The sequence below is a fragment of the Myxine glutinosa genome, chromosome 6 (assembly GCF_964187855.1).
Source record: "Myxine glutinosa chromosome 6, kmMyxGlut1.1, whole genome shotgun sequence".
NCBI lineage: Eukaryota > Metazoa > Chordata > Myxini > Myxiniformes > Myxinidae > Myxine > Myxine glutinosa.
This window is the reverse complement of record NC_136266.1, coordinates 137,246,499-137,264,433: the sequence shown is the minus strand read 5'-3', so window position 1 is coordinate 137,264,433 and position 17,935 is coordinate 137,246,499. Positions and strand designations below refer to the sequence as shown.

At 45.2% G+C, this 17,935-nt stretch overlaps 1 protein-coding gene across 1 annotated transcript in view; it reads right to left on the bottom strand.

Annotated features, from left to right (window-relative positions):
- Window positions 1-17,935, bottom strand: part of LOC137430349 (receptor tyrosine-protein kinase erbB-4-like) — a 724,268-nt gene that overhangs the window by 201,038 nt on the left and 505,295 nt on the right. Inside the window, exon 14 of the mRNA XM_068121152.2 lies at window positions 1,708-1,798. Within this exon, the coding sequence (XP_067977253.2) occupies window positions 1,708-1,798 (91 nt within the window). The remainder of the gene's footprint in view (window positions 1-1,707; window positions 1,799-17,935) is intronic.

Here is a 17,935-nt window from a genome sequence, read left to right as displayed (position 1 = left end):
CTGGTGTTTGTGCCCTTTATACCTTCCTTAAAAACAGTAAGTTTCCTGTTTGGAATGATTTTAATTTTGTTTGATTGCCAGGCAGGCAGACAGAGTAAAGATATGATCTCACTCCTCTCTGCACATGTGCTATCGGGATGAATTGAGAGACAAAGTGTTGTTAATGGGCAGATTTGTCTTCCGATTCACGTTCCGATTCACTTTCAAAATATCACAAATAAATTTAAATACATTGGTCCTCTGTCATAAAACGACAATCATCTACCACATAAAACACAATGCCAGTTTGTGTGTTTGTACATATGTCTGTCCCCCTTCATGAGGGTAGGTTTTAAAGGCCAATCTTTTAACACAAATGTGTGTTCACTATGGTCTATTTTGAGGATAAAACAAACTCGAAAAACATTTTCCATAAAAGAGTAATTGCGTCTCTTCTATTGGAATTGTAGACGGTGGCTTGCAAACCGAGCCTCAGAGGCGGTGTACAGAAGCATTTTTTTTTAAAATAACAATAAATACAAGGTGCAGGGAGGTGAAATTCACTGCACATGATGTGCACCGCATGCAAAGTAAAACGATTGTTCATTTACGTCTGCAGGATGTCTAATAAATAAAGAAGATATAAGCACACCTGACACCCGGCTGAGGCTTCAGACTTTGGCACAATCACGAGGCTGTACCGTCGAATAAACTGTTCCAACCTGTCATTTTTGACGGGCTTTTATACGAGTAAACTAATAAGACAGATGGATAGACGGACGGACCAATTGCTTAACCCCATTTTTCGTCTCGTGGGCAAGGCAATTAAAAGATTATTGTATCAAGATCCGGATCTTCACCAAAATCACTTTGTCCATGTCACACACCCAAACTGTCCTCCAAATTTTGTCACAATCAATCCATAACTTTCCTCGTGTTGTTTACAGGCAGTGTGTTACAAACCTATGACAGATGGCACCATAATATTGAGTTTATGCTCCAAGTGGAAAACATCCTGTTGAAACAAGGGTAATAGACAGTAATTAAGAAAAATAAAAAATTCGATAAATTTTAAAAGGGTTCTTCTGGCTAAACAGTTGCAATATCTCCTTATATTTGGCATGAGCTTAGCAGAGCTACAGCCCACTACATCTCTGATGAAGGCCAACAAGCCCAAAACACATGTCCATGGATGTTCCCTCTCTGGGGTGGACTTGTCTCTAAAATTGAGAATTTAACTCTCTTCCTGTTATTGGCTGCAGTACAATCCCAAAGATGATGTATGGGGGCTGAAGCTCATGCCTAACAGTCGCAGCCTATGCAACTGTTTAGCCCGAAGAGCCTTTTTAAAATTTAGATTGTTCCTGCCTGCTCCCAGAATTATTTTGTGCCCCACCGCCAAGTTAATAATGTGTGGCAGGCAGTTCCTGTTGGTCAGGTACCCACTACAGTGATGTGGTTTAATCTCGACATATATATATACTCATGAATCAAGGTATCCCTCAATAGTACCCTTCAATGAAGTAGGTCCTGGTGTGGACAGAATCATCATCATCATCACATTCATTTTAACAACCTTTCCCCCTAGTTTTAGGGGATTGGAGTGGACATAACGATAAAGAAATTCCAAAATCATCCGTGCTTCATGGGGTCAAGCAGATAATTGCTGCATTGGTCAAGCAGATATATGCGACTCAATTGTGAAATGCCAAAACAAGAACAACTCACCATTCCAAAGCATGTGGCTGAGTCATTCATAAACAGGCACTCTGGGTCACATGGCAAGCAGACAGAGCCATTTTCAAATTCTCGAAATGGCCTGTCATGGAAAAAAGAGGTAGACATCATCTGTAACATTCACAGCAAACGTTTCCTTTGCATTAGCATTCCCATGTTTGAAGGTGGTCCAGGATTTTTTTTCACAACCGAAGCTACATCCAAAATATGGTGAAAATGTTGATCTACTAAAAATATAATTATACCCCATATACACATGATTCTGGTAATGCCTCTTCATTTGCTAATTACACGAATAATAATCATAAATAATAATACAGAGAAAATTAAAACGAAAAAAAGAAACAAAGCAAAAAGGTGCCTTCAAAGATTGTGTTTGAGCATGTCAAATTAAGTTTCCTAAAGAAAAGTTTGATACTAAAGTATTTAAGAAGTAACAAAAGAGAAGAGAAAACTTACTGGACAGGGACATTCAACAAAATAATAGGAATAAGAGGGAGAAGTGCTTTGCAACATATGTCTCCTAACAGTCCCAATGAACTTGTTCCAAACAAAAAGGGCATAACTTTGTGAAAAATTGGCAAAACGGCCAGAAACTCTAACGTGTTCTGTGACTTATCATAATAAAGTAATGTACCAACTTTCAGTTGAACATGTTATAGGATATAGGAGAAAATGCAGAAACCCACAGGTAGGACAGACGGACAGACGGACAGACAGACAGACGAAGAGCAAACTTCTAGTCCCCTCGGGGAGGCGGACTAGTAAATATTGCATGGTAATGTTATCCCAGGTCAGATAATATCAGTCAATATTATCTTATAAGCAGGATAACTTAACAAATACTGATTGCATTAAAGTTTGAAATGTCACAAATAATACTTCAGACCACTGTAAACATGCATTTTGTAACTCCAAATTATTTTCTCCAGCATCTGAGATTGAAGCAGGCACTTGTATGTATAAGAGTACACTGCCAGAATAAAATAAAATCAACGACTCAAACGTTACAAATGTATTTACAATTAATGGAATTAACTTTACACAATAAAGCAAAAAACAACTACTTTGTTATTTGGTATTTCCTTCATGATTAACAGGCAGTGATTGCCACAACACAATCAATTTGGCTCGAAATCAGTATTTTAAAAATACAGCCTGTTGTATGTTTTACCATGGCCGTGTTAATTGTTTTAGCCTATTTGGCAGGTGAAAGTGAAATGCTTCTTTCTGGAGGGGTTTCTGGCAGATACAACAAGACATTCACAATGAAAGCAGTCGATAAGATCCTGGAACAGACGTTCGATGCCAGCAAGATAGACGTATCTCTGTGTTCACGCAGAGAACATAAATATGTGAACGAGGTGAGTGATCATTCATTCCGTTGGAATTGTAATCCTTCGGTAAACGTTTGATTCAGCTGGATTGAGCATTGAAAACACACTCCTTTCAATGAGATCACTCAATATGGAAATCTCTACCATCTGTACTCCAGAAAGGCATTGTCATGGGACTTTAAAAATGTGAGAGGCTTTAAAAATGTTCTGAAAATGTGTTGTGCAAATAATGAAAGATTTAAGCTCATTCCCTGACATGAGGTAAACAAGGAGAAAAAAAAAAACATTGAAATGTCATAGCCCCCGTGGTTTTAGTAATTTTACTGTGTGGAGTTAAAGGGTGCCCGTCGGCCATCTTTCGTTGGATTACAAAATAAAATCTTCTGCATATGTATACTCTCATGTATTGTTTTTTGCCAAGTTTGAAGAAAACTGGTCCATACATGTCCGAGAAAAGTTTGGGAACAGGTTTAAGTAACAAAATGGCCACCAGTCGGCCATCTTGGATCTGATCTCGAAACAAAACGACGTGCATATGTAAGCCATCATTCATTATCTGTGTGCAACTTTGAACAAGATCAGTAAATGCATGTCCGAGAAATGGTTGAGGAACAACACATGGCGACGAGGATAAACCTTCGGAGGAAACTTTAATTGCCCGTGGCATTCACCCAGTTGGTGAAATTCTCCGATTTTTTGTTTGTTTACCTGCTTCTTCACGAAGGAATCCATGATGACGTCATATGGCCGCATCAATGAATTCAATGCCCATGGGGGTGATTGGAATACGTATGCTGAACGTTTGGAGTTCTACTTCGAGGCGAATGGTATCTCGGACGAGCGACAGATAAAAGCAGTCCTACTGTCGGTATGTGACGCAGAGACATTCACGTTGTTGAAGAATTTGGCCACGCCCAGGCCCATTAGGGACCTGACATATTCGGAACTCGTGGAAGCTCTAATAGATCACTGCATCCCAACCCTGTCAGTTATTGTCCAACGTTTCAATTTCTATATGAGCCGTCAAGCAACAGGACAGTCAATTTCCGAATTTATTGCAGAGCTTAAGAAGCTTTCACACTTCTGCGAGTGTGGTGACATGCTCCAGGACATGCTGCAGGACCTGCTTGTTGTTGGTGTTATGGATGATCGCATACGGCGCCGCCTGTTAACCGGACAGACATTGAAATTTACGACAGCCAAGGACATTGCCATTGGCATTGCCATGGAGAGTGCGAACAAAAACGTTGCTAACTAACATCAGCATCACTCGCTCTTCATACGTAACGGAAAATTAATCCCAGACCCGGACGTTCATCACAAATGAGTTATGGGAGCAACAGGTGTCATCGCTGTGATGGTAGGCATTCACCAGATGAATGTCGCTACAAAAATGCCACATGCCATTTCTGCCACAAGAGTGGCCATATCGCTCCAGCTTGTCTCTCCCGCAAACATGAAGAGAACGCGAGTGGTACAAAGATACACCTCATTGGTTCGGAGTTGTATGCTGACAAGGCAACGTCTGCTTCTGGTGAAACCTCCGAGATGCACGATGCACAGCACATATTTCAAGTCTTCTCTAAAAACAGAGCAGAACCTCTGCTAGCTCTAGTTGGTATCAACAATCGATGTTTGGAAATGGAGGTTGAGACAGGTGCCGCTATTTGGCTCATCAGCCGAGCTGCTTTCAACAACCTGTGGCGTGAACCTCACCGACCCAAATTGCACCGGACGTCCCATCTGCTCTCTACCTACACCAGTGAACAGATCAAATCCTGTGGAACTTGTGACATCAACGTGACTTACGGCAATCGTAAGTTCAACCTACCCCTGATCGTCATCCCAGGTGATGGACCATCATTACTCGGTAGGAACTGGTTGGAGGTAATTCAACTCAACTGGAAGCAGATTCATAAATTTTTTGCAACCAATGCATCAAAACCACTTGAAGCAGTCCTGGCCAGATATCCAGACATCTTCAGCGATGAGCTCGGTACTTTTCGGGGTTGCTCCGCCAAACTCAACATTGACAAAGATGCTAAACCAATTTTCTGCAAGGCTCGACCAGTTCCTTTTGCTCTGCGCGAAAAAGTTCACAAAGAGCTCGATCGACTCCAGGAACCTGGGATCATTGAGCCAGTTCAATACTCAAATTGGGCTGCACCTGTTGTCCCCGTTGTCAAAGCTTATCACTCGATTCGTCTTTGTGGTGACTATAAAATGACAGTCAACAGATGCTCAGCACTAGACAACTATCCAATCCCACAGATTGATGATTTGTATGCCAAGTTGTGGAGGCCAAAGTTTCAGCAAACTCGACCTCAAGTCAGCATATCTTCAACTTCTTCTCGAGGAAGAATCGAAGCAATACCTGACAATCAACATGCACCGTGGCCTGTACAAATACCACCGACTAAGTTTTGGGGTGAAGTCTGCCCCAGGGATATATCAGCGTTGTATGGACAGTTTGTTTGCTGCAGAACGGCACGTTGCGGTTTATCAGGATGATATCCTGGTCACCGGTTCAAGAGAAGCCGAGCATCTACACAACCTAGAGGGAGTCTTGAAAAAGCTATCAGACTCCGGCCTCCATTTAACACTCGACAAGTGTGAGTTCATGGCGCCATCAGTAACATACCTGGGCCACATAATTGATGCTCAATGCCTACATCCAACCAAGGATAAAGTCAGAGCGATCAAGGATGCACCAGCTCCAAGAGACGTGATGGAACTGAAGGCATGCTGCAATACTACAGCCGCTACATCCCAAACATATCCAAAGTTTTGGGTCCTCTCTATCACCTGCTGAAAAAAGGAGTCTCATGGAACTGGGGTACTACACAACAAGCTGCTTTCCAGAAGTCAAAGGACCTGCTCCAAACGTCAAACGTACTAGTTCACTATGATCCTGATAAGGACGTCGTACTGACGTGTGATGCTAGTCAGTACGGTGTGGGGGCAGTGCTGTCTCATGTTATGCCTGATGGTTCAGAGAAACCAGTAGCATTTGCCTCCAGGACTTTATCTCCTGCAGAAAAGAATTATAATCAGTTGGACAAGGAAGGTTTAGGAATCATCTTTTGAGTCAAAAAGTTCCACCAATACCTATTTGAACGACACTTTGTTGTCTATACTGATCACAAACCACTGATTAGCCTGTTTGGTTCAACCAAGGCAATATCCGACATGCTACCACCCAGGATTATACAATGGTCGTTGCTACTCGCTGCTTACGACTACCGCATTCAGTATAAACCCAGATATGCCATTGTTAACGCAGATGCCATGAGCTGTCTACCATTGCCCGATTTGGTCGCCAACCCACGGTTACCTGGCAGTGTGATCGCCTTGATGGATCATCTGGAGGACTCTCCCATCGAAGCCAACCATATTTGCACCTACACAAGACGTGATCCAGTCCTTTCGAGAGTTCTCCAAGCCATACAGCTTGTATGGCATTCGCTACCTGATGGGGATCCTGCCTATGTTCCTTACGTGGCACGTAAAAATGAACTGATTGTGGACAGCAGTTGCATATTGTGGGGATGCCGTGTAGTGATTCCACAACATCTGCGTTCCAGGGTAATGGAGGAACTTCATGAGTGTCATCCCGGAATAGTCAAGATGAATTCACTGGCTAGGAATTATGTATGGTGGCCAAATCTAGACACTGATATTGAACAGTGTGTTCAACATTGCTATCCCTGCCAAAGCACCAGGAATGCACCAGCGAAGGCAGCGCTGCATCCCTGGGAATGGCCCACCGAACCGTGGCATCGAGTTCATCTTGACTATGGTGGACCAGTGAACGGGCAGATGCTACTCATCATCACTGATGCCCATTCAAAGTGGATTGACACTTACACAACACATGGCACTACATCAGCTGGAACAAAAGAGAAACTGAGACGTTGTTTTGTTCCACACGGCTTGCCCAATGTTATAGTTGGTGATAATGGTACATGTTTCTCGATCTCGGAATTCGCTGAATTCACACGCAGGAATAGTATCAGACAAAAATATGTCAGTCCACAACACCAAGCTTCCAATGGCCTGGCTGAACGTTCAGTTGGAGTCATCAAGTCCGGACTACGCAAACTGCAGGACGGAAACCTTGAAACCAGGCTCTCACGTCTGCTCCTCAAGTATCGTACTACACCTCATGGTACAACAGGAGAAACACCATCAGAATTACTGATGAAACGACATCTAAGGACCAACCTGGACCGTCTGAAACCAGATATGGCTTCTCGAGTGTACCAGAGCCAACTTAACCAGAAGTTGCATCAGGGCAAGTCAGCAATGAGCTGCTCACTTCACACTGGGGATCCAGTGTTCTCCCACAACTTTGGTGCAGGTGCTGTTTGGTTGCCTGGCGATGTCATAGACAAACCTGGGCCACTGTCGCATACAATACGCTTGCATGATGGGCGGGTTGTCCGTCGACACCAGGACCACGTTGTCTACCGTCACTGCAGCGCTATCGAACCTCCAGTACTGCCTGTCGTTATGCCGGTGCCTAAGCAGCAACAATCCATTGTTGTGCCTGCACCTGAGAATGTCGTGCCTCTAACAGGTGTCTCTGATCCACTCATGCCTGAAATCGATGCTGCCGTTCCACCTGCAGGCAGTGATGTTGCCTTTCCTGCGTTCCTGCCATGCAGCTCAGCCAGAAACAATGACACCAACACTCCTGCATACCTGCCACGCCGATCAACCAGAATCAGGAAATGTCCTGATCGTATGGACCTCTAGATGTGGCAGTCAAAGTCATCTTGTTGCATAGGGGTAGCTCGTCCCTGACTCTTCAAGTTGGGTTATTGTAGTTTTCCTAAACTTCAAGTTGTGTTGTTTTAGTTTTTATAAACTTAGCACCATTTTGTGTTGATTCACTTTTGCCAAAATATTACTCATGGTTTTCACAATTGACATTGTCACTTTTTTTTCAAATTTGATACAAAAATGTTGCATATGGACTTTTGGTAATCACCCAGCTAAAAGGGGGAGATGTGATGTATGCCACATCTACACCTCAACGTCGACAACATATAACAAGCGGATACGGATGTACAGGTCGCTTCCAGGTTGACGGGCCCGGGAAGCGGCGTTTTTCTTGCTGCTCGCACAATAAAAGCCACTCTGAATTTGGCTGAATTGGTATTCTTTTGGTGGAACAACACACATCCTTTCCAAATGCTGAACATCAAGCAAGTGTTTGGTCTAACTTGGACGGGGTTCGAAACGTCGACCTCCAAAACTCAGAGCAGATGCTCTAACCATTTAAAGAAACAGTGGAAAGTGGCAGACCATGAGCAGAGATGTATGTGTGTGAGACTGTGAACGTGACACTCAAAATATAGTTGGGATCAGTGGAGACTGTTAATGTCAGTCATTGAAAATCGATACATTGAGGCCATTGTGCATGAAATAAGTGGATTATTATGTTCAGATATCAAATCTATCGTGTCTCCTGAGCAAAAGCATGTGGAAGATTTAAATGCCATGCTGTTTGGCTAAGTTCAAGAAAGCACTGTTGCAGTTTCTCATAAAGGAATGGCAGGGAAAACTACAGTCACATGAAAAAGTAAGTACACCCCATGTAAAGTTTTGACTTTTTCAACATATTTCAACATACAGCTATTTGATCTTCATTTCAACAATATTGATAGATAAAGGTGATATAATACAACAAATATCATGAAACATTTACATTTTGTAGTCCATTGTATAATTTAAATAAACATAAATGCAAATTTCGCATGTGGAAAAAGTAAGTACACCCTTGGCTCTGATCGGTGGTATTGCCCCCTTTGGCAGAAACAACCTCAAGTAGGCGTTTCTTATAACTATCTACCAGTCTCTGACATCGACTGGGAGAAATTTTTGCCCACTCCTCCATGCAGAATTCTTTCAGCCGTGCGATGTTTGAGGAGTCTCTTGCATGCACAGCTCGTTCCAAATCCCCCCACAACATCTCGATGGGATTTAGATCCGGGCTTTGACTTCGCCATTCCAGAACCCTCCATTTCTTTCTTTTCAGCCATTCCTTGGTGGATTTACTGGTATGTTTAGGGTCATTGTCATGTTGCAAGGTCCACCTTCGGCTGAGCTTCAACTTTCCGACAGGTGGCCTCACATTATCCTCAAGCACCCTCTGGTACAATAAAGAATTCATAGTGGATTCTATGATGGTGAGCTGCCCAGGCCCCGATGCAGCAAAGTTGCCCCAAACCATAATGTTTCCACCACCATGCTTTACAGTTGGTATCAGGTTCTTGTGGTCAAATGCTGTCTTTGGTTTCGCCAAACATGTCTTCTGGTACAGTGGCCAAATAGCTCTACCTTTGACTCATCTGTCTAGAGCACATGTACGAGGATGACTAGTACGAGGTATAAGATGATGCCGTCCAAATGGAAGACGACCCCATTGTGGCCTGCAACCATGACACTTGACACCTACATTTGGCTGGTTTTGGTATGTGAAGTACTGTACATATGGATGTGATAGAGTCGTCGTCGTCATCTTCCTTTGAATGCAGCACGTGGCTGCGAGGTAGCAGCAAAATTGTGAGACTCACCAAGATGGAAACACTTTTGTCATATCAACTTCAATCGATGTTCCCATTATTCTCCTCACACATAACTACATCATACCTTCTGACTTGTAGATGCTACAATACATACCAACATTAGACAGTTATACACATGGATCCAGCCACCAAGTGGACATGGGGCTAGAGTTGTACATTCTTATCTCAGGATCATATTGTTACGTGGTCCTCCCGGTAACTACCTGGTCTTGGTGACCCCCGGACCGTGGGAGGGACCCCGCCCGAAAGATATATGGTTTATACGCTTTCGTAACGCAATCAATATGAATTCCGGTCAAGAAGAAACCCCACACCAAGGATCCGGAATAATCAATAATATATTCACTGAGCAATCAACAACCATCAACAATGCACAATCAATATTACAACCATGTGAACTCATCTACACAAACTCTAAGATGGCCATCTTAATCTTATACATTCCTCACGTGAGCCCCACTCCTGACTCCCTCCGTGGTCAATGTCTCTCCTCTCCGCACACGGGCGGTTGAACGAGCCCCGGGCGGACGTGCTCTAAACGTGCCGTCTCGGACTGGGGCCGCGACTGCAGCGCACCTCCTTGCCAAGCCACGGGGCAAACCCAGCGCGGCGTCCAACGTGCGCGAGGCCCCAAGTCCGACCCTTACGCGTCCTTGTAGATGGGCAAAAACCCAGCGCGGCTTCCGACGCGAGCGAGGCCCAACGTGCGGACCCGTACGCGTCTTTGTAGACGGGGCAAAACCCAGCGCGGCTTCCGACGCGAGCGAGGCCCAACGTGCGGACCCGTACGCGTCTTTGTAGACGGGGCAAACTGTCCCGGACGCTTGGTTTCGTGCACGAACTCACGGTGACTGGACGTGTCAAAAGGTATTTACCGCCCAGGTAACTCCTCTCGCCAGACGTTTCGCAACGGCGCGTTTTCCGCGCAGCGTAAGGTCGATTCCACCTTCTCGTCGTCGCGGGGCGAGGAAGAAGAAGCCGTTCTTTTTTCTCCTCGTGTCTTTTTTTCTTCCGTTTCCGGCCACTGGTTCCGAAGGGCTCCTGACCCTCCCATCACAACAACCCTTAATATAATACACACGGATAAGCAACCTGAATGGTAATTTACATACATTCACCTAAATATGTAACACTCCCCCCCTTCAAGAAAGAAAGTTTGAACCCAGCGAAAACTTTCTTTGCCGGCCAATTTGGAGAAACAAACCAGATCACTCAACCCCCCCCACATTATCAGTTCCCCCTGGGCACAGTTATCACTTAAAAATAAAGCCAGTTAAGCCACTCGATAGCACTTTTCCGGGAGGCCAAGCCGAGTATTCACTACATGGATGCCTTTAGGAACGCGGAGTTCACGGTTAGTCCGTGCAGGAAAGTTCTCTACATGGGCGCCTTGAGGAACGTGGAGTTCACGGTTAGTCCGTGCAGGAAAGTTCTCTACATGGGCGCCTTGAGGAACGTGGAGTTCACGGTTAGTCCGTGCAGGAAAGTTCACTACATGGACGCCTTTAGGAACGGCGTTCACGGTTAATTCGTGTAGGAATCTTGGCTCGGTGGCTCCGCCGCCTTCAGTGCTTCAACTTCTCAGAACGTCCCTAATAATTAGGGTGGGACCACTGGTCCCTGTAGTCCCCTGAATACCGGTCTTCTTCTCGGCCACTACTTTGCCAATTCTTCCTTCGGGAGCGGCCGTAACTCAGGGAGCCTCCATAATAATATTGACTGCGGCCACCACCAAAACTACCGCCCAGTTGTCCTCTCCTGTAGACCTCTCGACGCCTACGAAATGCCTTCCCTACTGTTATGGTCCGACCCTCCAAATCCTTGCCATTCCAATTCTTCTCTGCCTCTCTGGCGTCTTTTGTGCTGGCAAACGTGACAAAGCCGAACCCTCTTGACTGTTGCGTTTCCCAGTCTCTTACCAACCGCACTTCCACCAGCGGCCCATATCTGTTGAAGACAGAGGTCAGAACTTCTTCCTCTGTTTTGAAGTTCAGTCCCCCTACAAATAACTTGGCACTTTTGTCACCATCCCGAGCTGGTGTGGTGTTATTTTCCCTGCTGGGCTCTTTATCAACCCTCAGGTTACCATAAACTTGACCCCCGGCCAAATCATTCCCGAGAACCACAGATACACCCTCTACAGGAAACGTGGCTTGTAAACCGACGGTGACCGGTCCTGACACCAAATCGGACTCCAACTGGATGACCTGAAGGGGAGCACTAACACCGCCCCCGATCCCCTGTAAACGAACACCATCCCCCGTTGCCGTCTCCTCGGACCATGGCAAAATGCCTTCAAGCATTAAAGATTGATGGGCCCCTGTGTCTCTCAATATCCTAACCGGTCTCCGGTTAGTCGAGGCTCCATCCAGTGACACAAACCCCTCGGAAATAAATGGTTGGTAACCCTCTTGATGGCGATTTCTTACGCTAGCCATCGCATTCGGAGTTGTAATAGTCGGACTCCGCTCTGGGTTGTCCCTTTTCATGAGGTAACAACTGGACATCAAGTGTCCAGGTTTTTTGCAAAACGCGCAAGTAGGCCCGGAGGAAAAACTCGGGGTCTGCCTCGGGCCCCCCGAACTATAAGTTTGTCTTGGGCCCGCATCCCTCTGATTTCGAACCGGTGGGGTATCATAGTTGTCCCCATAATCATCTCGAGGCCGCCGCCATGTATGGTCGTTCTCCGCACCTGCTGTTCCCCACCTCCCCTGCGGAGATCTAGGCGAGGAGTTAGGTTCGTGGACCCCTATTCGGTGGGTTAAGGCATAATCATCTGCCATGGTGGCTGCGTCCCACAACTTTGGTACCTTCTTTTCCTGCAGGTACACTTTGATGTCCTCGTGGACACACTGCTGGAATTCCTCCACCAGGATCAAGTCCCGCAATGTCTCGAAGTCTTTCCCGACTCCTTTTGACTCACACCACCGATCAAACATGTTTTCTTTCACTCTGGCAAACTCCACATGGGTCTCACTCTCCCTCTTCCTGGCATTCCTGAATTTTTGCCTGTAAGCTTCCGGAACCAACTCATAGGCCTTGAGGATGTGCTTCTTCAGTACCTCATAATCTGCACATTGGTCCATTGGTAGCGCCGAATAAATTTCCTGAGCTTTCCCCACCAGCACACTTTGCACGAGTATGGTCCATGCCTCCTCCGGCCAGTTTAATTGTCGAGCCACTTTCTCAAAGTGTGGAAAAAATTTCGCGACTTCTTTTTCACTGAACGGTGGAACCAGCCTCACATGTCTGCCCACATCCCAGGTTTTCTGGTTAGGTGTCGACCCCGTCAGCAAGGGTGGTGCCTCTCCCCGTTCTCTCATTAACTCCAGCTCCTTGAATTTGATTTCTTGCTGAAGCTGCATGTCACGTTCCTTTAATTCCCTTTCCGCTTTTCTCTCCTCTGCTTCGAGGTCCCTTGCAGCTCTCCTTTCCTCTGCTTGTTCCTTTTCTCTTCTTTCCTGGAGTTCTCGTTCCACTCTCCTTTCCTCTGCTTGCTTCTCTTCTCTCCTCTCTTCTGCTTTCCTTTCCTCTTCTGCTCTTTCCTTTTCTGCTTTCCTTTCTTCTTCTGCTCTTTCCTTTTCTGCTTTCCTTTCTTCTTCTGCTCTTTCTTTTTCTGCTTTCCTTTCTTCTTCTGCTCTTTCCTTTTCTGCTTTCCTTTCTTCTTCTGCTAACCTTTCCTGGAGTTCTCGTTCCACTCTCCTTTCTTGTGCTTGTTTCTCTTCTCTTCTCTCTTCTGCTTTCCTTTCTTCTTCTGCTCTTTCCTTTTCTGCTTTCCTTTCCTCTTCTTTTATCCGTTCCTGGCTCCGTAATTGCAACTCCAGTTTCCGGAGCTCAACGTCTTCTGGTTCTTCGGGTAGCCACTCCCAGGCTAACTCGTCCCATGTTCCTAATCCCACCATAGATTGTATCACCGTGGCCTGCAACTCTGCCTTCCTCAAATTAGTTCGGACCTCCAAGTTAAAATGTTTGGCCAATTTCAAGAGATCCGACTTTAGCAACGCTCGGAACTGTGCCTCACTCGGGGTTACCCCAAAGTTCTGTGCCACAAACGCCATGGTGCCTATCGTTAACACCTGTTAACCTTCACCCCAAGACTTTCCCCAATTTCTCAAAAAAAAATATTACCAATTAATAATTAATTAATAAATTTTAATTACCAAAAATATTATTATTTTATTATTTTATACACTTTTAGATCCCGGACGTAGACCCAATTGCGAAACCGCAAATCGTAATTTGGACGAGCCCCCAATTCTGTTACGTGGTCCTCCCGGTAACTACCTGGTCTTGGTGACCCCCGGACCGTGGGAGGGACCCCGCCCGAAAGATATATGGTTTATACGCTTTCGTAACGCAATCAATATGAATTCCGGTCAAGAAGAAACCCCACACCAAGGATCCGGAATAATCAATAATATATTCACTGAGCAATCAACAACCATCAACAATGCACAATCAATATTACAACCATGTGAACTCATCTACACAAACTCTAAGATGGCCATCTTAATCTTATACATTCCTCACGTGAGCCCCACTCCTGACTCCCTCCGTGGTCAATGTCTCTCCTCTCCGCACACGGGCGGTTGAACGAGCCCCGGGCGGACGTGCTCTAAACGTGCCGTCTCGGACTGGGGCCGCGGCTGCAGCGCACCTCCTTGCCAAGCCACGGGGCAAACCCAGCGCGGCGTCCAACGTGCGCGAGGCCCCAAGTCCGACCCTTACGCGTCCTTGTAGATGGGCAAAAACCCAGCGCGGCTTCCGACGCGAGCGAGGCCCAACGTGCGGACCCGTACGCGTCTTTGTAGACGGGGCAAAACCCAGCGCGGCTTCCGACGCGAGCGAGGCCCAACGTGCGGACCCGTACGCGTCTTTGTAGACGGGGCAAACTGTCCCGGACGCTTGGTTTCGTGCACGAACTCACGGTGACTGGACGTGTCAAAAGGTATTTACCGCCCAGGTAACTCCTCTCGCCAGACGTTTCGCAACGGCGCGTTTTCCGCGCAGCGTAAGGTCGATTCCACCTTCTCGTCGTCGCGGGGCGAGGAAGAAGAAGCCGTTCTTTTTTCTCCTCGTGTCTTTTTTTCTTCCGTTTCCGGCCACTGGTTCCGAAGGGCTCCTGACCCTCCCATCACAACAACCCTTAATATAATACACACGGATAAGCAACCTGAATGGTAATTTACATACATTCACCTAAATATGTAACAATATGCTTATACTGGATGTGACTAGAGGGGCAGTTTGGTACGAAAGGTAGAGTTAATCACCTTCCTTTAGAGAAATCCCTTGCTGTTATCCTAGAAATGCTCTTACCACTATACCAGCAAGACCTTTGGCAGTAAGGGAACGCATTTATTCCAGGAAGATGGAACCACATGCCATATGTCCAGAATCACTTCTGCTTGGAAGAGATGGAGTGAGCTGTGCACAGCTTCTTGCCTGGACACAATGGGTCCTGACATGAATGCATTTCCTTTGCATCTAGTTGCATCAAAGACTGCCATGCCTGTTTATACTTTCTTTTTAATGTCACCATTCTCAATGGAGCAAGGAATATTTCATGCCAGTTCTGAGAAGGTGAGGCAAATTTATATTCCGGAGTAAAAGGTCTGATGTACATTGTGTTCTCTTTTCCGAGATGTTCAAATTTATCTTTCACCAAGGAGAAATAAATTGCAATTCATCACTTAAAGGTTATTGGCTCTTCTTGGAACATGATCTGTCTGCACTCCCAATGGCAAGCTGAGTTATTATCATTGAAAGACAGCTGTTAGTGCCTACCATTAGAGTTTGCAATCGCATTAACAGACACATACACATTCCAAGCTAAACTAGAGCAATGCGATTGTGTTGCCAATATGCCTCCACGTAGTCCCCACCCATGACAATGGGTAGATGCCCTCGTTTACTGTCCTAAAAATGAACAAGTTTTACTTAAATCCCTTCAACTGTTTTGAAGTGTCACATTTTTACCACAGGACAGGTTTCACATCGATCGTTGAAGCGTTTTTGGAGAAGGGATTTTTTTTAAATATTGACTTTCAAGCTAATATGACTGCCAAACCACGTAGCATATGACATCAAAAATGTACACTCTGCATATGTATGGGTAGGGGATCACGTTTGTGAAGTTTCGTGTTGATCGGATAAGGTTCATTTTTTTATCCAAGATGGCTGCCAAAACACGTGACCTACGTCATCATTTTCAAACTATATGCAACAATGGTGTTAGATTAAATTTGTAAAACTTCACATTTAGAGGGTAAGAGGTTTCAGAGATATAATTATTCAATATTTTCCTGCAATCCAATATGGCTGCCAAACCAATGTGACCTATGATTTCATAAATTTTATATTTCAATACAAATGGGTCATTGATTATGTGCATGCAATTTCAGATTTTTAAGATAAGGCATTCGATGAAAACATTTGTGGCTGGTATACCACTTCACTGATGATGTCGTCATCATCATCATGCTTTTGTTGCCCATTGGGAGTACCTAACAATGTGCCAAGTTTCAAATTTTTCCATTCAGCGGTTTCTGAGAAATAATTTTTTAATCATATGCGTTTAATCAAAGATTGCTGCCATACCATGTGCCCTATGACATCACAATAATTATCATAAAAACATTATACATGGGTGTCGATCCTTCCCTCAAAGTTTCACCTCAATCGGACATGTCGTTGCTGAGAAAAACGAGGTTTATCCCATACGGACGGATGCACGGACGGACTCATGTACAGACGGATGTACGACTGTACGTACGGACGTACGGACAACCCGAAAACATAAAGCCTCCAGCCACCTTCGGGGGCGGAGGCATAAAAAGCTCGTCGGTTCACAAGCAGAAATATTTATTCATAGAAGAAATTAACAGAATGTTGATCGAGGTGTGCTCACCACTGTATGAAGCTATTGTTTCAGGTGTTATCCCTTTGGCGGATCAAAAGAGCAACGGTCGGTTGCTTTTTTTGCTCCTGCGAAACTGTTAATGTCCAAAACTTCAGCTTCTCACTGCTTCCCACAGTGGTGAGCATACTTCGATCAACGTTCTGTCAATAATAGTTCAGGTTTTGAAATCAAGCGTTCATCGATTTTACTACCTGTCTGTGGATGCAACTCAACACGAGCCTTCATGGGAAATACTAGTACCTCATTCCCCATTGTCTTTAGTAATATTGCATTGCTACTTTCATTGTTAGTCTATCTTCTATCACATTTGGATACTCATCCCTTGCTCTTTCTATTCATCCATATTTACCTCTCCCTTTCTTATTCCATTCTCTCCCTCCCCTCTTCTGTTTTTTTCTACCATGTACTGATGGGAATGGGTGATGACGGGAATGGTTGAGCTGGAGGTGATGCTCTGGATTGCAGTGGACTTCAACGAACATGTGGGAGTAGCGGAACCGGGTGAAGAGGAATGCATTGGTGAATTTGGTTGGGGAATGAGGAATAGAGAGGGTCAAGAGCTTGTGGCAAGGGGTTCGATCCAGCCATAGCTGGTAAGATCTTTCAGAAGCTGGACAGTCACAAAATTACTTTTAGGAGAGGACAGCATAGAATGGAACTGGATTTGTTGGAAGTGAGGAAGCAACAGTTGTGGAGGGTCAAGGATCGCAAGGAGTGGCAAGAAAGCATGTTAACACCCAGCACAAGCCTGTGGTGTTTGTTATACGCATAAAGAAAAGGGGGGAAGTTAAGAGCAGGGGTCAGAAGATGATTAGGTGGGGAAAGTGCAGGGACAACACCCTCATGGATTAAAAGGAGAAGACAAGGGCCAGGTATAAGCAACTTAGCAAAGAAGTCAAAGGTTTGGAGGAGGAGTGGAGGAAACATCGAGAGGCGATTAAGGGAATTGCAGAAGTTTTGTGTGTAAGAACATCAAGAAAGGGTACATCGTGTGGCCCTGAATGGGTTTCTCTCATCTCCTCTACCTGTTCAGGCTGGAGTTCCCCAAGGTAGTGTTCTGGGCCCTGTGCTTTTTCTGGTCTTCATCAATGATCTCTCTGACTCTCTTGAAAATCCTCTCTATCTCTTTGCTGACGACTCTACTCTCTGTCGCTCCATTCCTCATCCCTCAGATCGGCAGTCTGCAGCCTCCTCACTCTCTGCAGACCTGGACAAAATCACAGACTGGGCAAACAAATGGAACATGTCTTTCAATCCTGATAAATCTCACACTCTTACGATGTCTCTCCGAAAAGACCGACTGGAAAACCCTCCCATCCACTTTCTGAATAATCCTCTCCAAGAAGTTCTGTCACTCAAGCTTTTGG